The following is a 16715-nucleotide window of genomic DNA, read 5'->3' as shown; positions in this document are numbered from 1 at the left end:
GTATTCCCTCAACGTTACTCCTCATAAAATAACGATCAAACTTCAAACTTCAAACTGGTAAGTTCTCGTTTAATCTTACTATTTTAGCCTCGTTGGGGCTGCAACGAGGAGCGGCCTCCAACAGGAAGACCGGGGGCTGTGGTGCCGACTACTCACCTCACCGTCGCGGAGCTGGCCGAGTCCAGAGCGGGTGGAGCTGTGGTGGACGCTGCTGCGACCCGACCCCCGGAGATTCGGTGGCTGCAACTGCGGGTTTGGCGGACGGCACCGGGAGCCCGCGGGTCCCTGGAGGGAGACCGCTTTTCGGGGCTTCCGCAACGGCGACTTCTCCCGCCCGAGTTGCGGGGTTGAAGAGCTCCTGGAGTGCGGCCTTACAGCACCGCCCCGCGCGGCTTGGAATGGCTGCGGGACTGCGAGCGCACGCCGGGGGCTCTAACACCAAGACCCGGTGTGCGACCTTGCATCACCCGGCGTGGCTTTAATGGCCGCGGGACAATCGCCATCGCCCGCCGGGGGCTTTGACTTTGACTCTGACATCGAGGGGGAGAGTGCAGTGGAGAGAGAAGTTTTTTTGGCCTTCCATCACAGCAATGTGATGGATGTTTATGTAAATTATGTTGTGTCTTGGGTCTGTTTGTTTGTAATGTATGGCTGCAGAAACGGCATTTCGTTTGGACCTCAAGGGGTCCAAATGACAATAAATTGAATTGTATTGTATTGTATTGTATTGTATTTTACTTCGGAGTCACGTGAGTGACTACGTGAAGATTTTAAAGCTCTGTGATTTCATGCCGTGGAAACGAGTCCATGCATCACATCTGCCTTGATTATGGGGAAAATAGAGTTAACATCATTAGACATCAATACGATATTGAAACCCCACGATAAATATATTAACACCAACTATTGCCCCTATTTATGGGGTAAATTATATTACAGAACTTAAATTTGTTTCTGCAAATGTTCCAGGTTCAATGACTGGTTTGTTATAAAGTCGTTGGAAAGTTACCTCCGTTGACCATCCTGCTGTCTTGAGGATTTGGTCCATAGGAACGTCCAACTTCATAGCTGCCGATGTAGCTGCAGCCCTGGTGGAGTGAGATTTTAAAATGCTAGTGTCTACTCCAGCCTTTATTAGGACCTTTTTTAGCCATCTAGAGATGGTCTGGACTGTCACTGTATTGAGTGGCTGTTTGTAGCTGATTAAAGTGACATTTCTATCCCTCCGATGATCTTAGTATACTCCATATATAATATGGAGTATATGTGAGTGTGTTACAATACAGAGACGACCATCTGTCAGGTAGGCCCTGAATTCTGTTTTTAGGCCTGCTGACCCCTGTCTGTTCTGTTTGACTATTTCATTGATGTGAAAAGTTAAATTTCCAGATGAAATAATCATGTTGTCCAGCCTTAGTTTCTGTAGTGACTGGACCCTTTGTGCCGTGACCAAGGCCATCAGCATGACTGTTTTCATAGTCAGTTTCTGTAGGGACAGAGCTGTAGCTGGAGACCAGTTTCTTAACATGGTCAGTACAATGCTCACATCCCATACTTGGGAGTACCTGGTTCTTGGGGGATTAACATTAAAATGCCCCTCATGAGTTTTGTTACCAGGGTGTGTCCCAACAGAATGCCACTCTGTTCCTTGCCACAGGTATGTTGACAGAGCACTTCTGGCGCAGTTGATGGCACTAAGACTGAGCCTCTCATCGTAATGGAGGCTAGCCAGGAATTGCAGAACAGACGGGATGTTCATAGATCTGTGGATGATGTTTATTGTTGTGACAGTACTTCCCATTTCTTGATGACACCAAGTACTGTTTTTTGGTGGACTGTCTGTGGGCCGCTGAAATAATATCCACTGTTCAGTCCATCAGTCCCAGGTGTAGAAGAGGTGCTTTCAACTCTATAAATTAATAGGTTTATATAATTATGACATGGGTAACTACCCCTTGTTGCGGGAAGAACCAGTAAATTAGGTCTATGATGGATGGTGATGCATGGTTCTAAAACCATGTCGTGTATCACCGGGACCCATGGTTGAGTAGGCCAATCGGGTACTATCAAAATACCGGACGTGGAGTCTACTGTATATTCCTAAATACCCGACTGATGAGGCAGAAGGAGGGAATGCATAAATAAATAATCCCCCAATGCAGCGAAAATGCATCTGTAGCCACTGCCCCAGGTTCTGGTTCCCATGAACATAATTCGATAACTGGTGAGAGCCTGGATGCGAATAGGTCGATATCTGGTGTTCCATACCGTGCTGTAATTTCAGCAATACATTTTTTATCCAACATCCAATCAGTGTTTTCATAGAATTAGCGTGACCTGTTGTCTGCCACTAAATTCAGTTTACCTGGTAAGTAGGTAGCTGATATCCAAATATCTCTCTGGATACACTATTGCCAAATTGTGTTGGCCAGATTGTCACATGATGTCGATATGTTTCCACCCATATGGTTGATATATGCTACCACGGTGGTGTTGTCAATTTGTAGTCTAACATGCTGGTGATATAACCCAGAACAATATGACTTAAGGCCATGGAATGCACTCAATATTCCCAGGTAGTTTATGCCCAGTGTTTGTAATAATGATGCCTCCTGTGCATTCCATCTCCCCCACAGCTGGAGATGGAATTGGTAGCATCCCATCCAAGTGCACTGGCATCAGTATGTAGTTCCATAGACGGGTAGCTGATAATGTTTGGATTGGAACAATGCCTAATGTTATGTTTCCACCATTTTAGTTCCATTGTGGCCTCTGTTGGTAGCTTCATTGGTCTGTCAGAATGACCCCCATAATTTTTGAGTGCACGAATGTTTGCCCTCTGTAATTTTTGATAATGTAAAGGTCCAATTTGTGTGGCTGGAAACACAGCCACTATAATGCAATTATTCTTGCTACCAGTCTGATGGATGGTTTTGTTTTGCTGCAAGCCTCCATTAAGGCTGTAACCTTTTCTTTCGGCAAAGTCACTGACATGTGAACTGTGTTAAGGGTGTACCGCAGATGATCCATTATGTTAAATAACATCTGTGGTCACCTCTAATTCTGGTAATTCTAACACAGTAATTCGCACATCATGGTACAACATAGTTTTATTAAAGATCACTACAGGGGCTGTCACACTGCGGCAACCTAATCCGCGAGTTCTGACGAGTTAGCCCTCGACTCCTACTCACAGCATGTTCGACACGAGGTCCTAGGAGGTCTTTGTAACTCTCCTTCATGCTCGAGAGTGGTCCCCGCGTACTCGAGGCCTCAGCTAGGTCGCGGCGTATTTTTCAACATGTTGACAAATGCCCGTGAGTAAGAAAAAGGTCGCCATGGAAAAAAATCGATACCTTTTTTACTCGTAGGTTTAGTTGAGGTAGGTCGTAGTAGGTCGTCATGTTAGTCATAGGTAATCGATGGTAGTCGCAGGTAATCGAAGATAGTCGTAGATCGGGATGGCGGGACTGTCATATGCTGAGAGAATGGAGCCGCTGGGCTTATACACTCTGGAGTTTGGAAGGATGAGAGGGCATCTCATTGAAACATATAAGATTATTAAGGGTTTGGACATGCCAGAGGCAGGAAACATGTTCCCGATGTTGGGGGAGTCCAGAACCAGGGGCCACAGTTTAAGAATAAGGGGTAAGCCATTTAGAACAGAGATGAGGAAACACTTTTTCTCACAGAGAGTGGAATTCTCTGCCTCAGAGGGCGGTGGAGGCCGGTTCTCTGGATGCTTTCAAGAGAGAGCTAGATAGGGCTCTTAAAGATAGCGGAGTCAGGGGATATGGAGAGAAGGCAGAAACGAGGTACTGATTGGGGATGATCAGCCATGATCACGTTGAATGGCGGTGCTGGCTCGAAGGGCCGAATGGCCTACTCCTGTACCTATTGTATTGTCTTCAACATAGTCGAAGGGAGGTTGAAGGAGATCGAAGGAGTCTTCACTCTCCACTATTCGGTGTCCAATTTTCCCGAAGCTAGTCGAAGCTAGTCTCCAACATCGTCGAAGGAGGTCTTCAACATGTCATTATTTCAAACTCCCCTAAACTCTACTAAACCTGCCAATTAGGTCGCTGCAGTGGGACAGCCCAGTACACTTCAGCATGTTGTTATCGCTAGTGTAGCAACTATTCGACTGCCAGCATGAGCTGAGTTCTGATCAAAGATCCTATAGCGGAGCAAGATGGACCACTCCTGCGAAATGCAATGGGCTGACGTGTAGTACGCAACGGAGCGGAACGTGGGCCTTTTTTTCATCCATTTCAGTAACCCGACCCGACCCGACTTGCAGTGTAATCAACGTTGCGGGGGAACAGTTTGTGTTAATAAATTTAAATTCTGAAAATGAGGAGAAGATTTTTACCAAATAACTTTTATTTTTACGAGGATGTTTCCGTAACCGGCTTCTGTCTCCGCACTGTTATCCTATGGGATCTTTGGTGCGGAGACGGAAGCCGGTTACGGAAATGGGGCCTTAAATTACCCATGAATCTGCCCATGGCCGTACTGCGTCTTTTTCGTCGCGTGGTCTATCTTGCTCGCTATAGGGTCTTTGGTTCTGATCATATAAACTGCATAGTGGGCAGAGCTTTTTACTAATAAAGCACTACAATTGGTTACTGTGAAGTAACCAATCTACATAGACGCCATAGCTTTAAGGTGAGAGGGACAAAGTTTAAAGGAGATGTGTGGGGCAGTCTTCTTGACACAGAGGGTGGTGGGTGCCCGGAATGAGCTGGCTGGGGTTGGCGTTGGAGGCAGATATCCTAATTTCTAGGAGGAGAATTAGGCCATTCGGCCCATCAAGCCTACTCCGCCATTCAATCATGGCTGATCTATCTCTCCCTCTCAACCCCATTCTCCTGCCTTCTTCCCATAAACCCTGACACCCGCACTAATCAATAATCTGTCAATCTTCGCCTTGAAAATAACCATTGACTTGGCCTCCACAGCCATCTGTGGCAATATTTTCCACAGATTCACCACCCTCTGACTAAAGAAATTCCTCCTCGTCTCCTTCCTAAAGGAACGTCCTTTGATTTCTAACATTCATGTACAAATCTAATTCAATTTACAAATTCACAGACGACACCACCATTGTGGGCCGGATATCAAATGATGATGAGACATAGTACAGGGAGGAGATCAAGAACCTCGTGTCCTGGTGTCCAGACAACAACCTTTCTCTCAACGTCAGCAAGACAAAGGAGATAGTGATGGGCTTCAGGAAGTGAAGCGGTTCACACACCCCAGTCTGTATTGACGGTGCCGAAGTAGAGATGGTTGAAAGCTTCACATTCCCAGGAGTCAATATCACCAACAACTTCTCCTGGACCACCCATACTGAAGCAACGACCAAGAAAGCACACCTACTTCCTTACAAGGCTTAGGAAGTTCGGCATGTCTCCTACAACTCTCACCAACTTCTACAGATGCGCCGCAGGAAGCATTTTATCGGGATGCATCACAGCACGGTTTGGGAACAGCTCCATCCAAGACCACAAGTAATTGCAGCAAATTGTGTACGCAGCCCAGACCATCACACAAACCGACCTCCCTTCCATTGACTCCATCTACACCTCACGCTGTCTCGGCAAGGCCAGCAGCATCATCAAGGACCAGTCGCACCCCGGCCACTCCCTCTTCTCCCCTCTCCCATCGGGCAAGAGGTACAGAAGTGTGAAAACGCACACACCTCCAGATTCAGGGACAGTTTCTTCCCAGCTGTTATCAGGCAACTGAACCATCCTACCACAACCAGAGAGCAGTGCTGAACTACTATCTACCTCATTGGTGACACTTGGACTATCCTTGATCGGACTTTGCTGGCTTTACCTTGCACTAAACGTTATTCCCTTTATCATGTATCTGTACACTGTAAACGGCTCGATTGTAATCATGCATTGTCTTTCCGCTGACTGGATAGCACAAAACAAAAAGCTTTTCACTGTACCTCCTTCTGCAGTTGTACAGAGCCCTAGTGAGACCATTGGGGGAGTCCAGAACCAGGGGCCACAGTTTAAGAATAAGGAGTAGGCCATTTAGAACGGAGACGAGGAAACACTTTTGAGTCTGTGGAATTCTCTGCCTCAGAGGGCGGTGGAGGCCGTTTCTCTGGATACTTTCAAGAGAGAGCTAGATAGGGCTCTTAAAGATAGCGGAGTCAGGGGATATGGGGAGAAGGCAGGAACGGGGTACTGATTGGGAATGATCAGCCATGATCACATTGAATGGCGGTGCTGGCTCGAAGGGCCGAAAGGCCTACTCCTGCACCTATTGTCTATTGTCTATTGTACACAAGTTAAGTCAACTTTATTTGTCACATACACATACAAGATGGGCAGTGAAATGAAAGTGGCAATGCCTGCGGATTGTACAAAAACTACAGAACAACAGAACAGAACCAGTATTTACATTTAAAATAAAAGACACAACAGCATTTAGTCCCTGGTGAGATCAGAGTTTACAGTCCTGATGGCCTGTGGGAAGAAACTCCGTCTCATCCTCTCTGTGCTCGCAGCGTGACAGCGGAGGCGTTTGCCTGACCGTAGCGGCTGGAACAGTCCATTGCTGGGGTGGTTGGGGTCCCCCATAATGTTGCTGGCTCTGGATCTGGAACTGCACCTCCGGGGGGGGGGGGGGGGGGTGGGGGAGTGTAGTTCCCGTGGTGCGTTCAGTCGAACGCACTACTCTCTGCAGAGCCTTCCTGTCCTGGGCAGAGCTGTTGCCAAACCAGCGCAAACCACCAACACGTGACAATAAACAAAACTATACTAAACTAAAGGAAGCATGCTCTTTGGCCCAAAGTGTCCATACTGACCATCAAGTAACCTGTCTGTGCTAATCCCATTCACACAAATTGGTCTGTAGCCCTTGTTTAGTTTAGTTTAGAGATACAGTGCGGAAGCAGACTCTTCAGCCCACCGAGTCCGCACCGACCAGCGATCCCCGCACACGAACGCCATCGTACACACTCGTTTACAATGTCACCAAATCCAATTAAGCCTTAAAGACCTGCACGTCTTTGGAGTGTGGGAGGAAACCGGAGCACTCGGAGAAAACCCACGCAAGTCACGGAGAGAACGTGCAAACTCCGTTCAGACAGCACCCGTAGTCGGGATGGAACCCGGGTCTCCGGCCGCTGTGAGGCAGCAACTCTACCGCTGCGCCACCGTGCCGACCCTGTCGATTTAAGTAGTCGTCTGTTAATCTTTGCAGCTGTCTGTAAAGCTATCTGTTAACGCTGGTTCTAAAAGGCAGCTGGTCTGGTGAATGCAGACCACTGCATTATGCTCATGGTTTGTCTGGGAGTACATGAACTGTTAAATTGAAACAGTGGCCACATAAAGCAAAGGTTGCAGCCGCTCGCTATCCCATTTGCTGATCTTACATATTTGAGGAATTCCAGACCCTGGTGTATTCTATCGCAGTGAAAACCTCTGCAGGAAAAATGTTCCCGATGTTGGGGGAGTCCAGAACCAGGGGTCACAGTTTAAGAAAAAAGGGGTAAGCCATTTAGAACGGAGATGAGGAAACACTTTTTCACCCAGAGAGTTGTGAATCTGTGGAATTCTCTGCCACAGAGGGCGGTGGAGGCCAATTCACTGGACGTTTTCAAGAGAGAGTTAGATTTAGCTCTTAGAGTTAAAGGAATGAAGGTATATGGGGAGAAAGCAGGAACGGGGTACTGATTTTGGATGATCATCCATGATCACATTGAATGGTGGTGCTGGCTGAAAGGGCTGAATGGCCTACTCCTCCACCTACTTTCTATGTTTCTATGTTTCTTCACTGATGTTAGAGACCAAACTAGGACTGTGTGTATGAAGGAACTGCAGGCGCTGGTTTAAACCATAGATAGGCACAAAAGCCGGAGTAACTTAGCAGGACACTCAGGGCCTCAGGAGAGAAGAAATGGGTGACTTCTCGGGTCGAGACCCATTGTCCGAAACGTCACCCATTCCTTCGCTCCAGAGATGCTGCCTGATCCGCAGAGTTACTCCAGCTTTTTCTGTCTATCTAGACTGGCTCACACAAAGTGCTGGAATCTTGAGCAAAACACAAAGTGCTGGAGGAATGTGCCTGTGTCTACAATTCACTTCAATTTCTTGCGATCTTGGAAGGACCTCTTCCCAAAGACTAAATGGATTTTTTTAGAGATGCAGTATGGAAACAGGCCCTTCGGCCCACCAGTCCATGCCGACCAGCGATCTCCCGACACCAGCACTATCCTACACACAGGAGTTGAGTATAGGAGCAAAGAAGTCCTCCTGCAGTTGTACAGGGCCCTAATGAGACTACACCAGGGAGTATTGTGTGCAGTTTTGATCCCCAAATTTGAGGAAGGACATTCTTGCTATTGAGGGAGTGCAGCGTAGGTTTACAAGGTGAATTCCCGGGATGGCGGGACTGTCATATGTTAATAGAATGGAGCGGCTGGGCTTGTATACTCTGGGATTTAGAAGGATGAAAGGAAATCTTATTGAAACATATGATTATTAAGGGTTTGGACACACTAGAGGCAGGGAACATGTTCCCGATGTTGGGGGAGTCCAGAACCAGGAGCCACAGTTTAAGAATAAGGGGTAAGCCATTTAGAACGGAGATGATGAAACACTTTTTCACACAGAGAGTGGTGAGTCTGTGGAATTCTCTGCCTCAGAGGGCGGTGGAGGCCGGTTCTCTGGATGCTTTCAAGAGAGAGCTAGATAGGGCTCTTGAAGATAGCGGAGTCAGGGGATATGGGGAGAAGGCAGGAACGGGGTACTGATTGTGGATGATCAGCCATGATCACATTGAATGGAGGTGCTGGCTCGAAGGGCCAAATGGCCTACTCCTGCACCTATTGTCTATTGTCTATTGTAGGAAATAGGTTCAGGAGTAGGCCATTCAGCTCTTTGAGCCAGCACCGCCATTCAATATGATCATGGCTAATCATAGAAACATAGAAAATAGGTGCAGGAGGAAGCCATTCAGTCCTTCGAGCCAGCACTGCCATTCATTGTGATCATGACTGATCGTCCCCTATCAATAACCCGTGCCTGCCTTCTCCCCATGTCCCTTGGCTCCACCGTAATCATCCAAAATCAGTATGAAAGAACTGCAGATGCTGGTTTAAATCTAAGTAGACAGAAAATGGAGTAACTCAGCGGGTCAGGCAGAATTTCTGAAGAGAAGGAATGGGTGACGTTTCAGGTCGACACCCTTCTTCAGACTGATACGGAGGAGTCTTGACCCAAAACGTCACATTCCTTCTCTCCAGAGATGCTACCTGACCCGTTGAGTTACTCCAGTATTTTGTCTTCCATCCAAAATCAGTACCCCATTCTTGCATTGTCCCCATATCCCTTGATTCCGTTAGCCTTAAGACCTAAATCTCTTGAAAACATCCAGTGAATTGGCCTCCACTGACTTCTGTGGCAGAGAATTCCACAGATTCACAATTTTCTGGGTGAAAAAACCATTTCCTCATCTCAGTCCTAAATGGCTTACCCTTTATTCTTAACATAGAAACATAGAAATTAGGTGCAGGAGTAGGCCATTCGGCCCTTCGAGCCTGCACCGCCATTCAATATGATCATGGCTGATCATCCATCTCAGTATCCCGTACCTGCCTTCTCTCCATACCCTCTGATCCCCTTAGCCACAAGGGCCACTTCTAACTCCCTCTTAAATATAGCAATGAACTGGCCTCGACTACCCTCTGTGGCAGAGAGTTCCAGAGATTCACCACTCTCTGTGTGAAAAAAAGTTCTTCTCATCTCGGTTTTAAAGGATTTCCCCCTTATCCTTAAGCTGTGACCCCTTGTCCTGGACTTCCCCAACATCGGGAGCAATCTTCCTGCATCTAGCCTGTCCAACCCCTTAAGAATTTTATACGTTTCTATAAGATCCCCTCTCAATCTCCTAAATTCTAGAGAGTATAAACCAAGTCTATCCAGTCTTTCTTCATAAAACAGTCCTGACATCCCAGGAATCAGTCTGGTGAACCTTCTCTGCACTCCCTCTATGGCAATAATGTCCTTCCTCAGATTTGGAGACCAAAACTGTACGCAATACTCCAGGTGTGGTCTCACCAAGACCCTGTACAACTGCAGTAGAACCTCCCTGCTCCTATACTCAAATCCTTTTGCTATGAAAGCTAACATACCATTCGCTTTCTTCACTGCCTGCTGCACCTGCATGCCCACTTTCAATGACTGGTGTACCATGACACCCAGGTCTCGCTGCATCTCCCCTTTTCCTAGTCGGCCACCATTTAGATAAACTGTGACCCCCCTGGTTCTGGACTCCCCCAACATGGGGAACATTTTTCCTGCATCTAGCGTGTCGAATCACTTTAAGAATGTTATATATTTCTATAAGATATCCTCTCATCCTTCTAAATTCAAATGAATACAAGCCCAGTTGCAAAGGCTCACAGCTCACACTGCCACCCAGCTTTGTGCCATCTGCAAACAGCTGTTGTCCCCTGTCCTCACTGATTGGGGTCTGTTGGTCAGGAAGTCGAGGATCCATCAGGTCTCCATGCAAACCCTGGCGTTCCAGAGTAAACAATGCACCTGTGCAACCTGTCCCTGCAGCTAATAGCGTCTAACCCAGGCATCGTTCTGGTAAAGCACCTCTGCACCCTCTCCAAAGCCACCACATCCTTCCTGGAATGGGACGACTAGAAATGCATGCAATACTCCGCATGCAACCTGACCAAAGTCTTATAGAGCTGTATCAAGCTGCACAAGGTAGACACTTTAGTTCAGTCCAGATGAGGAAAAACCTTTTCACCCAGAGAGTTGTGAATCTGTGGAATTCTCTGCCTCAGATAATAGGAAGCCAGTTCTCTGGATGATTTCAAGAGAGTTAGATAGAGCTCTTAAAGATAGTGGAGTCAGGGGATATGTGGATCTGTGAGTCTGTGGAATTCTCTGCCTCAGAGGGCGGTGGAGGCCGGTTCTCTGGATACTTTCAAGAGAGAGCTAGATAGGGCTCTTAAAGATAACGGAGTCAGGGGATATGGGGAGAAGGCAGGAACGGGGTACTGATTGTGGATGATCAGCCATGATCACATTGATGGGCGGTGCTGGCTCGAAGGGCCGAATGGCCTCCTCCTGCACTTATTGTCTATTGTCTATTGACCAGTTGCACCTCAGCCACTCCCTCTACTCCCCTCGCCCATCAGGCAAGAGGTACAGAAGTGGTACACAAGTGCGCCAACGCACACCTTCAGATTCAGAGGCAACTGAACCATCCTCGCACCAACTAGAGAGCGGTCCTCACTTCCCATCTACCTCATTGGTGACCCTCGGACTATCCTTGATCGGAGTTTGCCGGCTTTAACTTGCACTAAACATTAATCCCTTATCACGTATCTATACACTATAAATGGCTCGATTGTAATTATGTATTGTATTTCCGTTGACTGGTTTAGCACGCAACAGAAGCTTTTCACCGTACCTCGGTACACGTGACAATAAACTAAATAGACAATAGGTGCAGGAGGAGGCCATTTGACCCTTTGAGCCAGCACCGCCATTCAATGTGATCATGGCTGATCATCCCCAATCAGTACCCCGTTCCTGCCTTCTCCCCATATCCCCTGACTCCGCCATCTTTAAGAGCCCTATCTAGCTCTCTTTTGAAAGTATCCAGAGAACCGGCCTCCACCACCCTCTGCGGCAGAGAATTCCACAGACTCACAGATCCACATATCCCCTGTTTCCGCTATCTTTCCCAACTTGACACCATTTAGATAATGGTCCTTGATGATGCTGCTGGCCTTGCCGAGGCAGCCAACAAGATACTCTCTCCAACCAGGGTGAAGGACAGACAGCAGCTCAGGGCATGAGTGCGGGGGTGCAGCACGATCACGGAGTCATACAGCACCATGAAACCAGGGCCTTTGACCCACCATGTCCAATGGCCCAATGGTTCTTCATTTGTCATGAGTACTGAGGAACAGTGAAATTCATTGCTGTTTACAGTCCCAGTAGAAGTATCACATAACATAAGCATTCAGTAGACAATAGACAATAGACAATGGGTGCAGGAGTAGGCCATTCGGCCCTTCGAGCCAGCACCGCCATTCACTATGATCATGGCTGATCATCCATAAACAGTACCCCGGTCCTGCCTTCTCCCCATATATATTAACTCCACTATCCCTAAGAGCTCTATCTAACTCTCACTAGATAGCATCCAGAGAATTGGCCTCCACTGCCCTCTGAGGCAGAGAATTCCACAGACTCACAATTCTATGTGTGAAAAAGTGTTTCCTCATCTCCATTCTAAATGGCTCACCACTTATTCTTAAACTATGGCCCCTGGTTCTGAACTCCCCCAACATGTTTCCTGCCTCTAGCGTTTCCAAACCCTTAACATACTTATATGTTTCAATAAGATAACCTCTCATCCTTCTAAATTACAGTGTATACAAGCCCAGCCGTTCTAATCTATCAACATATGACAGTCCTGCCATCCCGGAATTAACCTTGTGAACCTGCAATGAACTCCCTCATTAGCAAGAATGTCCTTTCTCAAAGGTACGCAAAAATGCTGGAGAAACTCAGCGGGTGCAGCAGCATCTATGGAGCGAAGGAAATAGGCGACGTTTCAGGCCGAAACCCTTCTTCATGTCCTTCCTCAAGTTTGGAGACCAAAACTGCACACAATACTCCAGGTGTGGTCTTATTAGGGCCCTGTACAACTGCAGGAGGACCTCTTTGCTCCTATACTCAACTCCTGTGTGTAGGATAGTGCTGGTGTCGGGAGATCGCTGGTCGGCATGGACTGGTGGGCCGAAGGGCCTGTTTCCATACTGCATCTCTAAAAAAATCCATTTAGTCTTTGGGAAGAGGTCCTTCCAAGATCGCAAGAAATTGCAGTGAATTGTAGACACAGGCACATTCCTCCAGCACTTTGTGTTTTGCTCAAGATTCCAGCACTTTGTGTGAGCCAGTCTAGATAGACAGAAAAAGCTGGAGTAACTCTGCGGGACAGGCAGCATCTCTGGAGAGAAGGAATGGGTGACGTTTCGGACAATGGGTCTCGACCCGAGAAGTCACCCATTCCTTCTCTCCTGAGGCCCTAAGTGTCCTGCTAAGTTACTCCGGCTTTTGTGCCTATCTATGGTTTAAACCAGCACCTGCAGTTCCTTCATACACACAGTCCTAGTTTGGTCTCTAACATCAGTGAAGAAACATAGAAACATAGAAAGTAGGTGGAGGAGTAGGCCATTCAGCCCTTTCAGCCAACACCACCATTCAATGTGATCATGGGTGATCATCCAAAATCAGTACCCCGTTCCTGCTTTCTCCCCATATCCCTTCATTCCTTTAACCCTAAGAGCTAAATCTAACTCTCTCTTGAAAACGTCCAGTGAATTGGCCTCCACCGCCCTCTGTGGCAGAGAATTCCACAGATTCACAACTCTCTGGGTGAAAAAGTGTTTCCTCATCTCCGTTCTAAATGGCCAACCCCTTTATTCTTAAACTGTGACCCCTGGTTCTGGCCTCCCCCAACATCGGGAACATTTTTCCTGCAGAGATTTTCACTGCCTTGTTATACATCTTAACAAGCCCGTAAATGCAATGTCACTGATATAACTATATAATAATCAATATTACAATGAATTCATATCTGTAATACAAGACGACCATGATAATGCAAAAACTAAAGTCTGTTGTTCAACCAAAGAAAGTCACAGCCCATAGTGAGATGAGGGGCGATCTTGCAGAGATGTACAAGATCATGAGGGGCATAGATAGTATAAATGCACAATGTCCAGAAGTTTAGTTTAGTTTTGTATAGAGATACAGCGCGGAAACAGGCCCTTCGGTCCACCAGGTCCGTGCCGACCAGCGATCCCCGCACATTAACACTACCCGACACCCACTAGGGAGAATTTTTCATTTTCCAAGCCAATTCACCTGCAAACCTGCACGTCTTTGGAATGTGGGAGGAAACCGAAGATCGCAGAGAACACCCACGCAGGTCACGTGGAGAACGTGCAAACTCCGTACAGACAGCACCGTAGTCGGGATGGAACCCGGGTCTCCGGCGTTGCATTCACTGTAAGGCAGCAACTCTACCGCTGCCCCCACCGTGACAGCCCACTGTGTGTGAAAACAAAATCTCTATATCCAGTATCATTTTTTTTTCAGTTTGAGTTTATTTTATTGTCACGTGTACCGAGGAACAGTGAAAAGCTTCAGAGTGTACAGAGCACCAGAGTGTACAAGCCCAGCTGCTCCATTCTCTCAGCATATGACAGTCCCGCCATCTCGGGAATTAACCTTGTGAACCTACGCTGCACTCCCTCAACAGCAAGAATGTCCTTCCTCAAACCTATTTGGAGGGTGTGGTGTTGGTGATAGCATGGTGACTGCAGGGTAGAAGCTGTTCCTGAACCAGTTTTCAGGCTCTTGGTTAAAAGAGCATCTGCAGTTCCTTCCCATTTAATCCTTTTAGAAAGGAGCTGACTTGATACGAGCTGGCTGTTAATTTTAGCTGGAGCGTTGGCATCTCGCCTGTAAAGCAATACGTCTATATTTAGTGACCATAGCACTGCAGGTCCCGGGGCCAGTGTATGGGGAAGGGAACTGCAGGTTGCTGCTTTAAACCGCATATGGACACACAGATGCTGGAGTAACTCAGCGGGACAGGCAGTCAGCATCTCTGGAGAGAAGTGCTGGGCGACGTTTCAGGTCGAGACCCTTCTTATAGACTGAATGTTTAAGAAAGAACTGCAGATGCTGGGGGGGGGGGGAAATCTTTGGTCTACCTTCTGCAGACTGACAGGGGAGAGGGGAGATAAGGAAGTGCCAGGTGTGAAAACAGGGGCAAAAGGGGAGAGGTACAAGGAAAGTGTAGACTAGGGCGTTGTTAAGCTGGGAGATGGCAACATGTAGTCGGAGACAGTCAGAGAACTGGGATGGTGGAGGGATGGAGAGAGGGAGAGAGGGAGAGAGGGAGAGAGGGAGAGAGGGAGGGGGAGGGAGGGAGAGAGGAGATGGAGAGGGAGGAGAGAGGGAGAGATGGAGGGGGAGCAAGGGGTTATTTGGAGTTAGAGAAGTCAGTGGCCAAGTGATGTATGAGGGAGCAGGGAGCAGTGTGGGGTGGCTGGGCTGGGCTGGGCTCAGCCTGTCTTACCATGGAAGGTCACCCCGCAGTAAGCGTCGCTGATGTCCTGCTGGATAATCTGCAGCCTCTCGGCGGCAAGGACGAAGACCCGCAGCATCTTGAGCCGGTACTGACACAGAGACAGCAGTCTCCGCACTCACTAGTGCACCACCGCCTCTGCCGCTGCCCGCTCTGTCTCCACCCCTCTCTCCCCTCCTTCTCTCGCTCCCTGCTCCTCCCTCTTCCCCTCCCTTTCCCTCCTTCCCCCCCCCATTCCCCTTCCCCCCCACCTATTTGCTTCCTCCCCCTCCCTCCCTGTCCCACCCTCATCCGCCTGTCCCAGCTTTTTCTCTACCCCCCCCTCCTCTCCCTCCCTTTCCCCCTCCCTATCCCTTCCTCCCCTCCCCCTCTGTCTCCTTCCCCCTCTCTGCTGTCCCTGCTTTCTCTCTCTTCCCCTCTCTCTCTCCCTCTCTGCCTCCCTCTCTGCCTCCCCCTCTCTCTTTCCCTCCCCCTCTTTCCCCCTCCCTATTTCTTCCTCCCCCTCTCTCTCCCTCCCTCACTGCCCCTCCCTCCCTTTCTCCCTCTCCGTCTGTCCCTCCCCGTCTGTCCCTGCTTTCTCTCTATCTCCCCCCTCCCCCCTCTCCTCTCTCTTTACCTCCCTCTCTCTTTCCACCTCCCTATCTCTTCCTCCCCCTCCCCCTCCCCCCCATCCCCCTCTCTCTACCCCCCTTCTCTCCCCTCCCTCCCTCCCTCCCTCCCTCCCTCTCTCTGTCCCTCCCTGCTTCTCTCTCTCCCTCACAATCGTTGCCCTCCCTGTCCCTGCTTCTCTGACCCTCTCTCCCCCTTCTCTCCCCCCCCCCTCTCTCTCTCTCTCCCTCTCCCTGTCACTTTCACTCTCTCTCTTTCCTTCCTCTATTCTGCCTTTCTCTTTTCTTTTAATTCATTCTCTCGCCACCTTTTTCCTCCCCTTTTTCCCCTTCTCTCTCTCACTAATTCCCCCCCCCCCCCCCATCTCTTAACTTTCTCCCTCTCCCTTCTCCCCTGTCTCGTTCCCCCTCTTTAAAACTCTTATGTCCTACCCCCCTTGGTCTTTCCTCTCTTTGCCTTTCTCCCCCCTCCTCTCCTCTCCGCCCCCCCCCCCCCCCCCCCCCCCCCCCGCCTACAGAAACAGCGGAGAGGATCGTGGCTGGGAACTTGCGTTAATGCAGTCAGTATTCAGACATGGCATTGATCCAGTCCATCAGACTGAGTATGGGCAGACTATCCCACTATCGATCTAGCCTGCCGTTATCTGTGTCTCATCTCCACTATGTCTCAGCAAATTAACAGCGAGACTTGCCAGGATGTTGCCAGGACTCGAGGGCCTGAGATACAGGGAGAGAGGGTGGGTAGGCTAGGGCTTTATTCACCGAGAGATACAGCGTGGAAACAGGCCCTTCGGCCCAACTCGCCCACACCGTCCAACATGTCCCATCTACACCAGTACCACCTGCCTGCATTTGGTCAATATCCCTCCAAACCTGTCCTATCCATGTACTTGTTCAAATGTTTCTTAAACATTGTGATAGTCCCAGTCTCAACTACCTCCTCTG

At 48.6% G+C, this 16715-nt stretch overlaps 1 protein-coding gene across 1 annotated transcript in view; it reads right to left on the bottom strand.

Annotated features, from left to right (window-relative positions):
- LOC116987271 (dysferlin-like) overlaps positions 1-15319 on the bottom strand; it is a 168503-nt gene extending 153184 nt beyond the window's left edge. Inside the window, exon 1 of the mRNA XM_033043200.1 lies at positions 15154-15319. Within this exon, the coding sequence (XP_032899091.1) occupies positions 15154-15241 (88 nt within the window). The 5' untranslated portion in view covers positions 15242-15319. The remainder of the gene's footprint in view (positions 1-15153) is intronic.
- Between the last annotated feature and the right edge of the window lie 1396 nt (positions 15320-16715).

The sequence above is a fragment of the Amblyraja radiata genome, chromosome 1 (assembly GCF_010909765.2).
Source record: "Amblyraja radiata isolate CabotCenter1 chromosome 1, sAmbRad1.1.pri, whole genome shotgun sequence".
Classification (NCBI taxonomy): Eukaryota; Metazoa; Chordata; class Chondrichthyes; order Rajiformes; family Rajidae; genus Amblyraja; species Amblyraja radiata.
The sequence above is the reverse complement of the archived record's forward strand: the minus strand, read 5'-3'. Positions and strand labels throughout refer to the sequence as shown.